The sequence below is a fragment of the Ostrea edulis genome, chromosome 4 (genome assembly GCF_947568905.1).
Source record: "Ostrea edulis chromosome 4, xbOstEdul1.1, whole genome shotgun sequence".
Lineage (NCBI taxonomy): Eukaryota > Metazoa > Mollusca > Bivalvia > Ostreida > Ostreidae > Ostrea > Ostrea edulis.
In genome coordinates this window covers 61,687,627-61,701,896 of record NC_079167.1, presented here as the reverse complement: position 1 = coordinate 61,701,896, position 14,270 = coordinate 61,687,627, and the positions used below count along the sequence as shown (strand labels likewise).

Below are 14,270 nucleotides of genomic sequence, written 5' to 3'. Positions count from 1 at the left end.
GTGTATTTACTATTCACATTTCTAACTCTTGTGAGAGAATTGCAACACATAATTATCTTCCGCTAGCAAAGTTTCCAATTCATTTTCTCTCATCTCCCAAAAAACAAGCCAATCAAATTGGATACTTGGCTAGCGAAGACGTTAATAACTGATAGCGGGGAACCGGCTAGATCTTACAGACACTACCGAATCCAGTGAAAAGCGTGCATTCCTTACACTGTACTACATTTAACGTTTTATGCACAGTTCTTAAATTCTATTCTATATCTCGGGAATATCATTTTTGTCTCGTTTCAAATTACGTTATAAATCGTACTCGTATTTTACAACATATTGTATCGCATACATGAACAGTGATCAATCTCAAAACTCTTACAAGGAATACGAAATTGGGAGTTGGGCAAACGCGGATCCCTGGACACACCAGAGGTGGGATCTGGTTCCTAGGAGGAGTAAGTATCCCCTGTCGACCGGTCACACCTGCCGTGAGCCCTACATCTCGATCAATTAAACGGAATAATCAGCAGTCAAAATTAGTGTGTAAAGAACGGCCTAAAAATTGGTATGAAACACGTCAGACAGCATTAATCCAATGACAGGTTGTAGAATATGAATTATAATTCATGTATGGCCATAACTTTGTTTTTAATTTTGATTGAATGCATATTGGGGGATATATCAATGTTTATACATAAAACGGTACATGTACACACATTATTTCTATAAGTGATTATTCATTTAATTCTTTGAAGAAAATAAAAAAAACGAACAAAAAACTCGCATCGTCACCTGCTACATATATTCGTCATTTCTTTGAGTAATCTGATAGTCACGTGTTTTGAAACATCATTAATCCACTTCTTCCACCTTTGGTCCACCTGCTGTACTACTTTCTTTTTGTTCGCTGTGAAGCTTTGTCATAATTGGACTACAGGTCTCCTGGACCATCTTCAATTTACCTTCAAATTCAGACGTTTCAGCATCGGCGTTAAGATCTAACCATTTCAAGGCTTCCTCGCAGGCATTTAGTGCCTCTGTCTTCTCTGAGGGCTGGAGTTTTCCCCTTTCCTCATCCACTGCATTGCGGATGCCGTAAACGTAGTTTTCTAACTGGTTCTTAGATTGTACGCGTTGCTTCTGTTTTTCGTCCGCCTCCTGGTATTTTTCTGCGTCCGAAACCATTCTATCAATTTCAGCCTTGCTAAGCCGACCTTTGTCGTTGGTAATGGTCACCTTATTAGACTTACCCGTACTCTTGTCTACTGCAGAAACATTCAAAATGCAGTTGGCGTCTAAATCAAATTCAACATCGATTTGTGGAACACCTCTAGGCGCAGGAGGAATACCCGTAAGATCGAAGTTTCCGAGTTTATGGTTGTCCTTTGTCATGGCGCGTTCTCCTTCAAAAACTTGAATATGGACGCCTGGTTGATTATCAGAGTATGTCGTGAAAGTTTTGCCAATTTTACACGGAATTCGGCTGTTTCTATCAATAAGATTTGTCATAACACCACCCGCCGTCTCAATTCCAAGGGATAAAGGCGCAACGTCAATCAAAAGCAAATCTTTGATAACATCACTGGAATCACCCGACAAAATGGCAGCCTGAACAGCAGCGCCGTAGGCTACAGCCTCATCTGGATTAATAGAGCGGTTTAAGTCTTTTCCTCCCATGAAATCAGAAAGCAGTTTTTGTATCTTTGGTATTCGTGTTGATCCGCCAACCAGAACGATGTCGTGGATTTTAGACTTGTCTAATTTGGCATCCTTTATTGCTCTTTCGACAGGCTCCATTGTACTTTTGAACAAGTCAGAACACAGTTCCTCGAATCTGGCGCGGGTTATTTTTGTATAGAAGTCAACCCCGTCGCAAAGGGAATCTATTTCTATACTAGCCTCTGTGCTGCTGGACAATGTCCTCTTGGCTCTTTCACACGCAGTTCTTAGTCTTCTAAGGGCTCGTTTGTTTGAAGTTATTTCCCTTTGATATTTCCTCTTGAATTCTTTTACAAAGTGATCAACCATTCTGTTGTCAAAATCTTCTCCTCCAAGATGGGTGTCACCCGCTGTCGACTGCACTTCAAAGACTGAACCTTCGTCGATGTTAAGAATCGATACATCGAACGTGCCCCCGCCTAGATCGTAAATTAGAACATTCTTTTCGCCCGATAAATTCTTGTCAAGACCGTACGCAAGGGCTGCAGCCGTAGGTTCGTTTACCATTCGTAATACCTCTAATCCTGCGATGATACCCGCATCTTTTGTTGCCTGGCGCTGTGAATCGTTAAAGTACGCCGGAACTGTGATGACAGCCTTAGTTACTTTCTCTCCTAGAAACGCTTCCGCAGTCTCGCGCATTTTGGTCAGTACCATCGAACTAATTTCCTCAGGACTAAAGGACTTTATTTCATTCTTGTATTCAACTTGTATCATTGGCTTTCCCTGCTTGTTAGTAACTTTGAATGGCCAATGTTTCATGTCACTTTGGACAGACGGCTCTTCAAATTTTCTTCCGATAAGTCTTTTGGCATCAAAAATAGTATTTTTCGGATTCATTGCTACCTGGTTTTTTGCAGCATCTCCGATGATGCGCTCGGCTTCTGTAAAGGCAACATAACTCGGCGTTGTCCTATTACCTTGGTCGTTGGCGATTATTTCCACTTTCCCATGCTGGAAAACACCCACGCACGAATAAGTCGTTCCAAGATCAATTCCAATTACAGGAACCTTCATTTTTAACTGTTCAGGGGTTTCTTGATATTATATTTAGCAAACTGGTGTGTTTTTCAAGTGAAAAACACAATAATGAATGTTACGTGCGCTCACAGGTAAGAAAACGTTGACTCTGTCATTTCCACGTGTGTCGCCCATGCCTAAGGGGACATCGCGTAAAGGTTTTAATCTGTGTGTGAACTTTTGCCAAAGATTCATTTATATGTATCTATGCCTGAAGATACACTATAATGAATTGTATGAATAAGCAGAAGCCGTTTTATGTGAGTGGCTTTTGTGTTGACATGCATGTAACATAACTATGCAACAGTTAAAGCAAAATTAATTATGAGAGTTTGAATACTAATTAGTTTACGAATACTGAAGCTCAAAATCTATATTTTTGCTATGTAAAAATTAAACGCAATAAACACCCCTGTAAATCTCGGACTCGATCGGCATGAACTCAGACTCGATCGGCATGAACTCAGACTCGATCAACATTAACTCAGACTCGATCGGCATTAACTCAGACTCGATCGGCATTAACTCGGAAGCAGTTATGCAGAACGACATTTTAATAGCGGGTAAGTTTTGATGTTATTTATGTGTCGATGCTTTATCGAGTTTAAAATTTTACAAGATATTGATATAATAGGGACAATCTATTAGCCTTACACTGCAATTAGAAGTTATTCCCACGAACTTTAGTGTATATGTAATCCATTTAATAGACATGCGTCCAAATTCCAAAATTTCTTGTCATTAAATAACTTTTTTTTTCGTAATGTTTCAATAATTCCAAAAATATTTTGATTTTACGAATTAAGTCTTTACATGTATCACCTAAAGCTGTATTTATTATCGTCTGGAAATGGTTTTTATATGAAAATATTTACTCCAAAAAAAGGCGATCGGCAACGAAACAAATTGCTTGCAAAGCGATCGTATAATGCAAAAATTGCAATCGGAGAACTGAATATAAGCTATTGGGTATATTTATAGTCGACATCATTTTGATTGTTTGACTCAAAATCAAATATAAGGTGTGGAGGGGGATTGGTTTCGTGTTGTAATTTCCCCCCCATAATTTACTACAATCCGTTAAAAACCACAACATTATACATGTATTTGTATACTCCAGCGTCAACTTGCACATTCGCGTCCTGTTTCATGCCAATGTTATCAATTATGGAACATATAATTGACGCAAGTGTAAAATGATTTGTTTCATTTCAATGACCGTATGAAATGTTAATTTTGCATGAGCACAAGTATCAATGATGCAATTAATTTCCTCATATATTGCCATGTAAAAATAAATACTCCCTATTGAGGCCTCATCTTACCCTCTAGCCTAGGGCGATCATAATTTGAATAAATTGGAATCTACACTACCTGATGATGCTTGATATTGAATCATGGTCCTGCTAGGGAAGACGATTTCCCCCATAATTACCTTGTAAAACTTTGATTCCCTACACTTCAGTTCCATGATGTGAAGAAACTTTAATCTGTTCTACCTGTGTATATTTATATCTGACATGATACCAATGTCTCTTCGTTTGGTACTGCACTTTTCCTGTAGTATCGTTTAGAAGACATGCTCTGTATCTAGGTCTTCTAATAGGCGTACAATGATTTGTGACAGATGTAAATTCAGAAAATTCTAAGTGACAGTAATGCAGGCACGTGGCATCATTTTTCAAGGGAAATGGGGGAGGGGGCAGCCGGAGGAGATGTCGGAATGGCGGAGGGGGCAGCCGGAGGAGATGAATGGGGGAGGGGGCAGCCGGAGGAGATGTCGGAATGGCGGAGGGGGCAGCCGGAGGAGATGAATGGGGGAGGGGCAGCCGGAGGAGATGAATGGGGGAGGGGGCAGCCGGAGGAGATGAATGGGGAGGGGGCAGCCGGAGGAGATGAATGGCGGAGGGGGCAGCCGGAGGAGATGAATGGGGGAGGGGGCAGCCGGAGGAGATGAATGGCGGAGGGGGCAGCCGGAGGAGATGAATGGCGGAGGGGGCAGCAGGAGATGAATGGCGGAGGGGGCAGCCGGAGGAGATGAATGGCGGAGGGGGCAGCCGGAGGAGATGAATGGCGGAGGGGGCAGCCGGAGGAGATGAATGGGGGAGGGGGCAGTCGGAGGAGATGAATGGGGGAGGGGGCAGTCGGAGGAGATGAATGGGGGAGGGGGCAGCCGGAGGAGATGAATGGGGGAGGGGGCAGCCGGAGGGGATGTCGGAAGAAGTGTTAGTTGACGTGTCTAAAATTCTTGACAATCAACAAATGTAAAAAATATTGTCCAATCTTTAAAATCCTAAATCGTAATGGAGAGGGGGATGGGGGAATTTGGAGACTTCATACCTAAAATCGCTTAAAAATTATTTCCCAATTTTTATTTTATTTTTCTTAAATCGTTTGGGGGAGGGGGGGGGGGGGTAACCCTTCCTACATAAGTTCTTCAGTTCATATCTTGTAACTTTAAATTAATCTTATACATTTTTATCATTTACTAATACTATAAAAATACTGGGGTGCCAGTCACCCAATTTTTCTATATTAAAATAATATATATCTATATTGATCATGACACCCCCCCCCCCCCTCGATTGTACGTGCCTGAACTTTATTCCGCCCAAGCTTCATTAAGGAAGATCGATCCTCATGTGATGTCAGATTTTTGCAAAAATCTTTATCAAATTAAACTATGTAGATGATTGAAATATATCTTTCAGAGGAATTTTAATCACTGAATGAAATAAAAAAAATCTGGTAAAATAATAAGACTGAAAAAGTTTAAATTTTCCATAGATAATCAATTATTCATAATTTTAAAAAATGTTGTCAAGGGCAATAAGTCCTATACTGATATTTCTTCTACTGCATGTCTCTCTAATATCCACAATTAATTCATACATATTTATAGATTAGCATTTAAAAAAAAAAAAAACTATCGACATTTAAAATTTGTCATTTCAACAAGCTTTTATTTATTTTAATTATTCTGTATAACGAAAATGTGATTTTCTGATGATAACATACACTTCTGTTTTTATATGTCTGACATCTTTAAAGATGTGGCAACATATACACTAATGATGATACATTGTTTTAAAATGAGTGAAAAAAGGTTCAAGATTATACATGTACTGTGCGTCACAGCAAAATGTCGACCCTGAACAAAATTATTAATTGCTTCATCAATTGATTTATGCATTTGAAATATTCTTTTTCATAAAGTAAAGTACTTTTCACTTTAATACTAGTCGCTAATATCAGAAACATATAAAACATAATATGTTATATAGGCCCTACATGTATGTTTCTGCTAGTGTTAACGAAAAACAGAAAGAAAATAGATTAGTTCTGCGGTAATCACAAAATTCGTAAGAAATATCCGAAAAATAAGAAATTGCGATTTATACCTCACTTCATGTTCAAGATACAGAGAAAAACAAACCCCGTTGCCGATGGCCTTTACACAGAGGTAATAAATACCGGGAAATATCGGAGGAAACGGTGAGGTTTTGATATTTATAATGCAATGTACCGGAAGTAAACAACTGCATGTGGAAACCTGTGTAAACAGAAAAACAGAGCAACGGTATGTGTAAATTTCTACTTGTAAATGGCGAAAAAGTCCATAGAATATAAATTTCTTCTTGTAAATAGTGAAAAAGTCCATAGAATATAAATAGTAAAAAAGTTCATGAAATATGTTTCTACTCGTAAATAGTAAAAAAGTCAATGGAAATTTGTCTATGTGTATGTCGCTGTCCCTGATTTCTTATATGAATGATAATTAAACACAAGGGATATAAATACCTTACCTTAAACGTGGCAAGGCTTCAAAGGACATACAACAATCACACACAAAAGGGTAGGTGGTCGACTGCTGGACGATTCACCTTGCTGGACAGGTAGGTGGACGAGGGTGGAGCTCCAGTTCAAGGGTTAGTTAGGGAGAGGACAGACCAAGTTTAAGGGTCATTTAACATCCATGAGTATTCATATGCATGAATACGTTTCATTATATGTATGTCGTTCAGCTCAACTATAACTTTATAGTATTTGTCCCTGAGATTTATTTTTATTAACACTATAATAATCATCATCAGTTTCGTCTCTCCTTGTGGAGAATTGGGCCATGGATAGATCCTCTTCATTCTGTTGTGGTTTTAGCTTTCCTGGCGGTTTTATCCCACGACCTGCCTCCCAGTTGTTTCCTTTCCTTGTTTATTTTGATTGGTCTTCGGCCTTCACCCTTTGGGTATTCAGTCTAGGGCTGCTCTGATATGGCTAAGAACTCATTCTTAATACATTAGTACATGTACATGTCCTTCCCATTTCCATCTCTTCATTTTATGATGTTACTGATCTTTTCTATATTGGCTAATTCTCTTACTTTTTCATTTGTAGTCTTTTCAGGTCAGAATATTCTCAATATCTTTTTAATACACTTGTGGAGGAAGGTGTTAAGGAGTTGTTTTTTTTTTGTTTTTTTTTATCTCGGTTGGTCATGTTCTGGGTCTGTGAGCTGTTCAACAAAATAGATATAGCATTTGCTTTAAAGATCTAAAGAGTATATCTATATAAAATAAATATATGTGACAACTCCTTATGCTGTCTAACTGCCAGATTCTTGCTCTCTCCATCTCTGTTTCTTATGTTACATGTATATTGAAATTTTATTGTGTAACTACAATATTGCTTGTAGGTGGTAATATTTTTGACAATGGAATTCACAACAGACCAGATAAATTCCTTAGCACATATGCTAAAACCACCAAATGAAGACAGTGATTCTGACTGTGAACTAGATGAAAGGGTAATTTCAAATTATTTTTTAAAATCTGGATAAATAATTTGTATTCTTATATGTGTATATATTGATCTATGCCTGTTTGCCATAAATTTTAATAACATTTGCTGTTACAATTATATGTAAAAGTCATAGTGATGTTACATATCAGTTATAAATTGACCATTTTAGCCCTCTGCATATGGGAAAATTGGACCAGGTCAGATTGGTCCTTCAGTGAAGAAAGACCAGAAACCCGGCAAAGGTAACAGCATCCAATCAAATTTTGTAACCTTTTAACTCAAGCTACCAGAGCAAGAAAAATTCTTCAGACAATTTGACAAAAATGTTTATTTTGTATCATATGAATATCAGAAAATTGAAAAAGAAGAAATATTGATGGAAGGAAAAAGAGTCAAAAGATATTAAATTATCAGTGTTTTCCATTCATTTCATTTGAACAGGCCCATTTAGAATTGTAACAGGCCAGGGGGGGTATGGAAAGTTTGGAAAATTAGACGCAAAATCCTGCATTCTGAGGCATTTCAGGGGGCAAAATGACCCTTGTTCATATGCCACTTTTTAACCTACATTTTTAAATATATACCAAAGGGTTGAACATTTTTACCTCAGACAAGTTAGTCACAGTGGTGTTAAATACACACCTTTGCGATGTTTTGACTGGAAGAAATCATGTAATGTATTCGTTCGACGCTTCATTATTTTTCACTGCCATGTGCTTCTCACGCGCAAGGTGAGAGTTTAAAATATCGTCCAATCAAAATCGCCGTTTCAAAAAGCTCTCGATAAAAACATAAACAAGGAAGAAATATGAAAGATATTTATAGCCAACCAATTGCTACCGCATACATTCTTTGCAAAGATCGATCGTGTAAATCAACATCACTGAAATTGACAACATATTATTTTTTGATTTTTTATATTTGAACCGGCCAGAAAATCGTTTGAAACGGTCAATTTGGCCGGCGGCCGGTTCTTAGGGAAAACACTGAATTATGTGTATTTTGTAAATGTTGTAAACTTATCATGGAGGTTTTGTGTTTCTTTCATTATGATTGATAATGTGACTTAAATATTGTGTACAATTTTATGTATGTATTGAAAGTACCAGAATCAAAGGGAAATGCTAAAGACATATGGGGAGAAGATGAGGTTCCAGAAGGAGCAGAATTTGATACAACATTTGACCCAAGACCTCAACCAGAGTATGTTTACTATAGTGGAACTTTGGTATCTCAAACACCAATATCTCAAATACCATGGATATGTCGAAGAGATTCAGAATTCCCAACCACTTACTCTTAAAGTATTTTACCCTAGATATCTCGAATCCTTGGATATCTTGAAATTTTTTCTCAGTCCCATCAAGTTCGAGATAATGAGGTTTGACTGTATTTTAGAGATTGTACCACATGCACATTTGTTTATCATCTGTGTTCACTGACTTTCAATTAAAAATTGTTGAAGTATTAACTGTGAAGACCCAGATTAGTAAGAGTGTTAGTTTATTAAGTTTATGTAGACAAAAGCAGACACAACACCCTAATGGTTAGTTTGCTTGCCTTCACATACCAGTGACCAATTCAAATGTAAGATGCTTAAAATAGGTGGCAACTGGTGACTTTTCCTTCTTAAAGAAGCAGGCACTCGAAGTGAAAATCATGGGTGTTTTGAATGTGTAACAGACAGGGAGAAAATGTAACAGACCAGACTGGGATTCGAACCCAGGTCGTCTGAATCTCCAATCAGGTTCTCTACAAACTGAGCTAGTGTATTGAACCTGTCTGTGCACCACATCCCCCCCTTCTTAAATGTCCTCACACCTTGAAGACATCAACCCAGGATCTTAATCCCCTGGCAGGCATTTTCACCTGTCAGTTCCAAGGGCTGGTCCACAGCACCAAATGTAGCAGGAATTAAGGGAGAAAATGCAATGAACCAGAATGGGATGCGAACCTGGGCCTGTTGAATCTCCAATCATGTGCTCTACCGACTGAGCTAGTGTATCTGGCCACCAGCAATTGAATCTGTCCGACTGCCACAAATGAAACTTCAAATGCCAATTGTCACTGTAGTTTTTGACATGATAGATAACCCTCACTGTTACATGTATGGCCTTGAGAACCATGTGAATGTAAAAGATTTGTGACATTTCACCTGCAGCTGGTCGCATCTCATAATGACCGAAACATTCTTGAATGGGTTTTAAATCCACAAACATGTAGGCATAGCAAAAGGTAAACTAAGAAAATTTAATCCCAAAAACATGCTATTTTTTTCTCAGAGTATGAAAATTTTATCTCATGATCATACTATTTTTTTTCTCAGTACAGGAAAATTTCACCCCATGAACATGCTTCATGTGTATTTTTTCTCAAGCCATGAGAAGATTTGATCCCTTGAATATGCTATTCATTCTTAGACCACAGCATATAAAACCCCACAAAAATGGCAGACTCTACAGTATGAGTGCAGACAATCCTCAGAAGAGATCAATGATAAATTTACGCTGATAATTTATTTACAAGAGGTTTAGCTCAAACTTGTATATGACTGTATGTACATTTTCTATCAAATCCATGAAAGTCCCTTTTTATTCTGAAATTGTGTTTTATTGCCAATTTTCCATTTCTTAAGTGGAATGATATTATCATGAATCCTCATTAGGAATACTCTGTTCCAAGTGCAATGTTGATAATAAAGCAAAAGAGACAGTTACCATAGAAAAATTTCAAATAATATTTAGATTAATGTTCCTATTTTTAGGTATGACATCATATTTAAACAAGCAGTGTCATCAGAGGACATGTTTTTACAGATGGGTAATAAAACACCGTCAACCGCTAGCTGTGAAGATATGGTGGTATGTATGTCTTACTTGTTTCTTACTGAAATTTTTAACTCTATCTGGAAAGCAGTGCTATGCTAGAACACAGAATGTCACTATTCTGTCCATTAGTGCCCTATGCTTTGCCTATTATCCTCACAGACATTTAGGCATTGAAGAAAAGCAAATCATTTACACCTTCTTCCTGACTTATTGAGATAACATCTCATCTTTCCACTGATATCTAAGTTCAGTACAACACATGCACATGACATGCTTACTTGGAATGTACATATACATATATACTTCAGTCTTTTAATTACATAATGTACATACATGTTGATGAGGATTCATTCCTTATGCTACATACTGAAAACCTGTAGATGTGGGTTTTTAAATAATTCACATGCAGCAAATGGCTTTTGAAAGATGTACTGAACATAGCTACAGAACCGGTATCTTTCTGGAAAAAGAATTGGATAGACCGAATTCCAATTTTCCCCTCAAAGAACTACAATTTTGCAGCTAATTATTCCCCCATGCAACAAGTTGTGGAGGGTATGCTTTTTACCCATTCATCCATCAGTCATGTTCTTGTCAGCACAATTTTTCTTAACCGCTCAACAGAATTTCATGAAATCTTGTTGTTCCTAAGGACTTATTGTCTAGATGTGCATATTTGCAGGAAATCCTGATTTTTTTTTTCTGGGACTTATGCCCCATTTGAATTTAGAATAGTTCTTTACTTGTTAGCTCAACTTTTCTGAATTTGCTTAACCGAACTTCATGAAACTATGTAGTTGATAAGGGCATACTGTGTAGATGTGCACATTTGCAGAAAATTTTATTCTGGGAGTTATGTCCCTTTGAATGTAGAAGTTTGGCCATAATTAAGGTAGCTCAATACACTAAAGCTTATACTCTTTATGACACTACGTCACAAGATGGCAATTTAAATGTTTTGTGAAATTATTTGTATCGATCGATTTGTTTGTCTATCATCGTAGCTCAGGGGTTAAAGTATTGGGCTGGTGAACCGCAGATCTCAAGTTCAAATCCACATATATGATATGATTTTATATAATGAACAATGAGCCCTTTACCAAAACTGTGAAATCCACACGACTCCTGGGGTCAGGGTTTATGCCCCAAGGTGAACATATATCATAAATGCATTATGAAAGGTGAAGATAACAATCAGGGATTATATAATAGAAAATAGGTTTCTTAACTTGTGGACATCAAGGAGGCAAAATGTTTGCATCATAATGAACATTGAACCCTCTACCAAAAAACAAACAAAAAACCAAATGAAATTCATGACTCTTGGGTTCAAATCCTACTAAGGGTGGGGCTAAGTTGGTCATACATTGAAAATGCTTTGTATCTCAGAAAATATTTTCCTTTACTTCTGAACATCAATTGGAGTCAAAATGTTTACATGATTATAATGGGCAATGAGCCCTCTATCAAATCTAATTTTAAAAGGATGGTTTGTGTGTGGTGGGGGACTAGTCGGTGTACAGTCACATGCTTGTCTTGTGGTGAATTAATATTCTGTATATTTTCCTATGCAGGTGAAAATCCAGTTACCTGGTACAAAAGCTGCTGATCTCACTTTGGATGTCAAAAGCAAGTTTCTTGACCTGAGAACACCAAAATAGTATGTTTATTATAAGTTTAAAGCACTCTGAGTAAAGAATTATGTAAAACTTTATCATGCCCCTCAGATGCAATGCTTTGTTAAAATAAAAAAGATAAAGCAAAATTAAACAGATTGTAGTTATAATGTTAATAAGATCTAAGAATGAAGGACAGAAAATCACCACAATGTCAACATTTGATGAATTCCTGAACTTGTTCAGAGCCAAAATAGGTCTATTGTAAATCAGGGGCCTATTTTACAAAAGAACTTAACGACAAAGTCTCAAAATTGTAATACACAGTTATTACTTTATAATGAATGAATGAATGAATTAAAACTTTTTTGAGGTTTAATTTTCAATATTAAATATTTTGCATTTGGAATGCATGATCCTATAATAAACTGGAAAATTCCAGTATGTAAAGTCGAAGTTCTTTTGTAAAACACGCCCCAGGTCTTTATAATTATCAAACTCTGTGACTAATTTATAAATTCACATTCTTCATGTATAAATTTGATTATTGATTTGGAAAATTTACTAGTATTTATAATTTTCAGCAAACTAGGGCTGCATTTACCCCACCCTGTTGATCACAAGAGTGGAAAAGCTCAGTGGGATGGAGACAAAGAAATCCTTAATGTCACTCTACGCATGCAAAGGGATTATGACTTTATGAATTTTTAACTCCATATTTGCTGTATTGATGCAGTTATGTGTTCATATTATTGTTTTGATGTATTTCCGTCCAGAAAATGATTGATATGGTTTTAATTAAAAACATGAAATGAGACAACTTAGATAATGGTTTATTCAACATCACAGACACTAAACCTTCCTTACAAAATGAAGAGTTGCTCAAGGGGAGATAAGTTAAGCATTTTTACAAAAGTTACTTCTCTTTCCATAATACATGATAATACACAACTTGGATATGGTTTAGGAGGTTGGTAACACAAAGACAAATATAACTAGATGTGATAGTAGATGAGTGGATATAATTTTAATCAGATTGGATGTTGTCCATGACGTGTGACAGGAATGGGTGTTTGGGAGCTGTTGTGATATGATGCAGTGCTGAATACATGTACCTGACCAATTTGGAATGTATGCCTTCCTTATTGGTGGTGAATTGTGATTTTAGATGAGAATTTTTTCTTTATAATCAACATTTCAAATTCTGTTATCGGTCTTCATTCTTATTAGGTAATTGTATTTATAAATTAATTTGACTGTTGTCTTACTATAAAAAGAAGTTATTTAGTTGAGCAGCAGTTGACGAAGTGTAAGCCTACAATGTGTCAAAATTTTGATTATAAAGCAAGAAAAAACACGTATTTAAAATCATAAATTCTCAATATTGATATTTTAGTGTAGAAAATACAGAGAGAATGAGGGTACACAGTACAATGGTCAGGTGCTTGTGGTTCTAACATGCTATCATACATGTAGCTTCCGGTTTTTGGAGTTATTAAGAAGTTGAATAGTAAGGATACCTGAACATTGCATACAAATTGCATGTATTTGGTCCCACAATGAATATGTACGGTCATCTGTACTTGATGTACTATGGCCCATACTCCGAGAATTCAAGTATATGTACCGGTACCCAAACTTGGCTTATACAGAGTCCCACAAATAAAGAAAAGACGGTGAACTGAATGCAAGGTGAAGATAACGAACAGTGATCAATCTCATAACTCCTACAAGCAATACAAAATAGATAGTTGGGCAAACACGGACCTCTGGACACACCAGAGGTGGGATCAGGTGCCTAGGAGGAGTAAGCATCCCCTGTTGACCGGTCACACCCGCCGTGAGCCCCATATCCTGATCAGGTAAACGGAGTTATCCGCAGTCAAAATCAGTGTGCCAAGAACGGCTTAACAATCGGTATGAAACACGTCAGACAGCATTTGACCCAATGCGAGGTTGTATTGACGAACTAGATCGTTATAACGACCATAGAATTTGCAAAATGCTGACTTCAATCGAGACTGTTGAAATCCCTGTACCATCAACTTGTTTGTCAGTAGCTTACCTCGATTTAAAAACTAACTATACCCAGAACAAGCTCTTGCATATCGAATCAGTTGAGATATATAAACACCATATGCAGGTGATATTGGAATATTGCTACATAAATGTGGGAAGATGACGATGGAGGAGCTGAAATCGTGATGTGGTCCACTAAAGATTTTACTTGATGTACATGTACATGTATACTAAAACAAAGTTATGAAGTCTTCAACATTTAAAGTAAACT

At 37.1% G+C, this 14,270-nt stretch overlaps 2 protein-coding genes across 2 annotated transcripts; one reads left to right on the top strand and one right to left on the bottom strand.

The window, feature by feature from the left end:
* Nucleotides 1-628: 628 nt before the first annotated feature.
* Nucleotides 629-2,733, bottom strand: LOC125670948 (heat shock protein 70 B2-like). The gene has a single exon (XM_048906399.2). It carries the CDS (start codon nucleotides 2,731-2,733, stop codon nucleotides 850-852), a length of 1,884 nt encoding a protein of 627 aa, XP_048762356.1. The 3' UTR covers nucleotides 629-849.
* Nucleotides 2,734-6,244: 3,511 nt separating this feature from the next.
* On the top strand, nucleotides 6,245-12,792 carry LOC125670949 (dynein axonemal assembly factor 6-like). Its single transcript, XM_048906400.2, has 7 exons — nucleotides 6,245-6,316; nucleotides 7,430-7,540; nucleotides 7,706-7,778; nucleotides 8,640-8,739; nucleotides 10,301-10,397; nucleotides 11,939-12,024; nucleotides 12,565-12,792. Exons 2-7 carry the CDS (start codon nucleotides 7,448-7,450, stop codon nucleotides 12,689-12,691), a joined length of 576 nt encoding a protein of 191 aa, XP_048762357.1. The 5' UTR covers nucleotides 6,245-6,316; nucleotides 7,430-7,447; the 3' UTR covers nucleotides 12,692-12,792.
* Nucleotides 12,793-14,270: the final 1,478 nt, after the last annotated feature.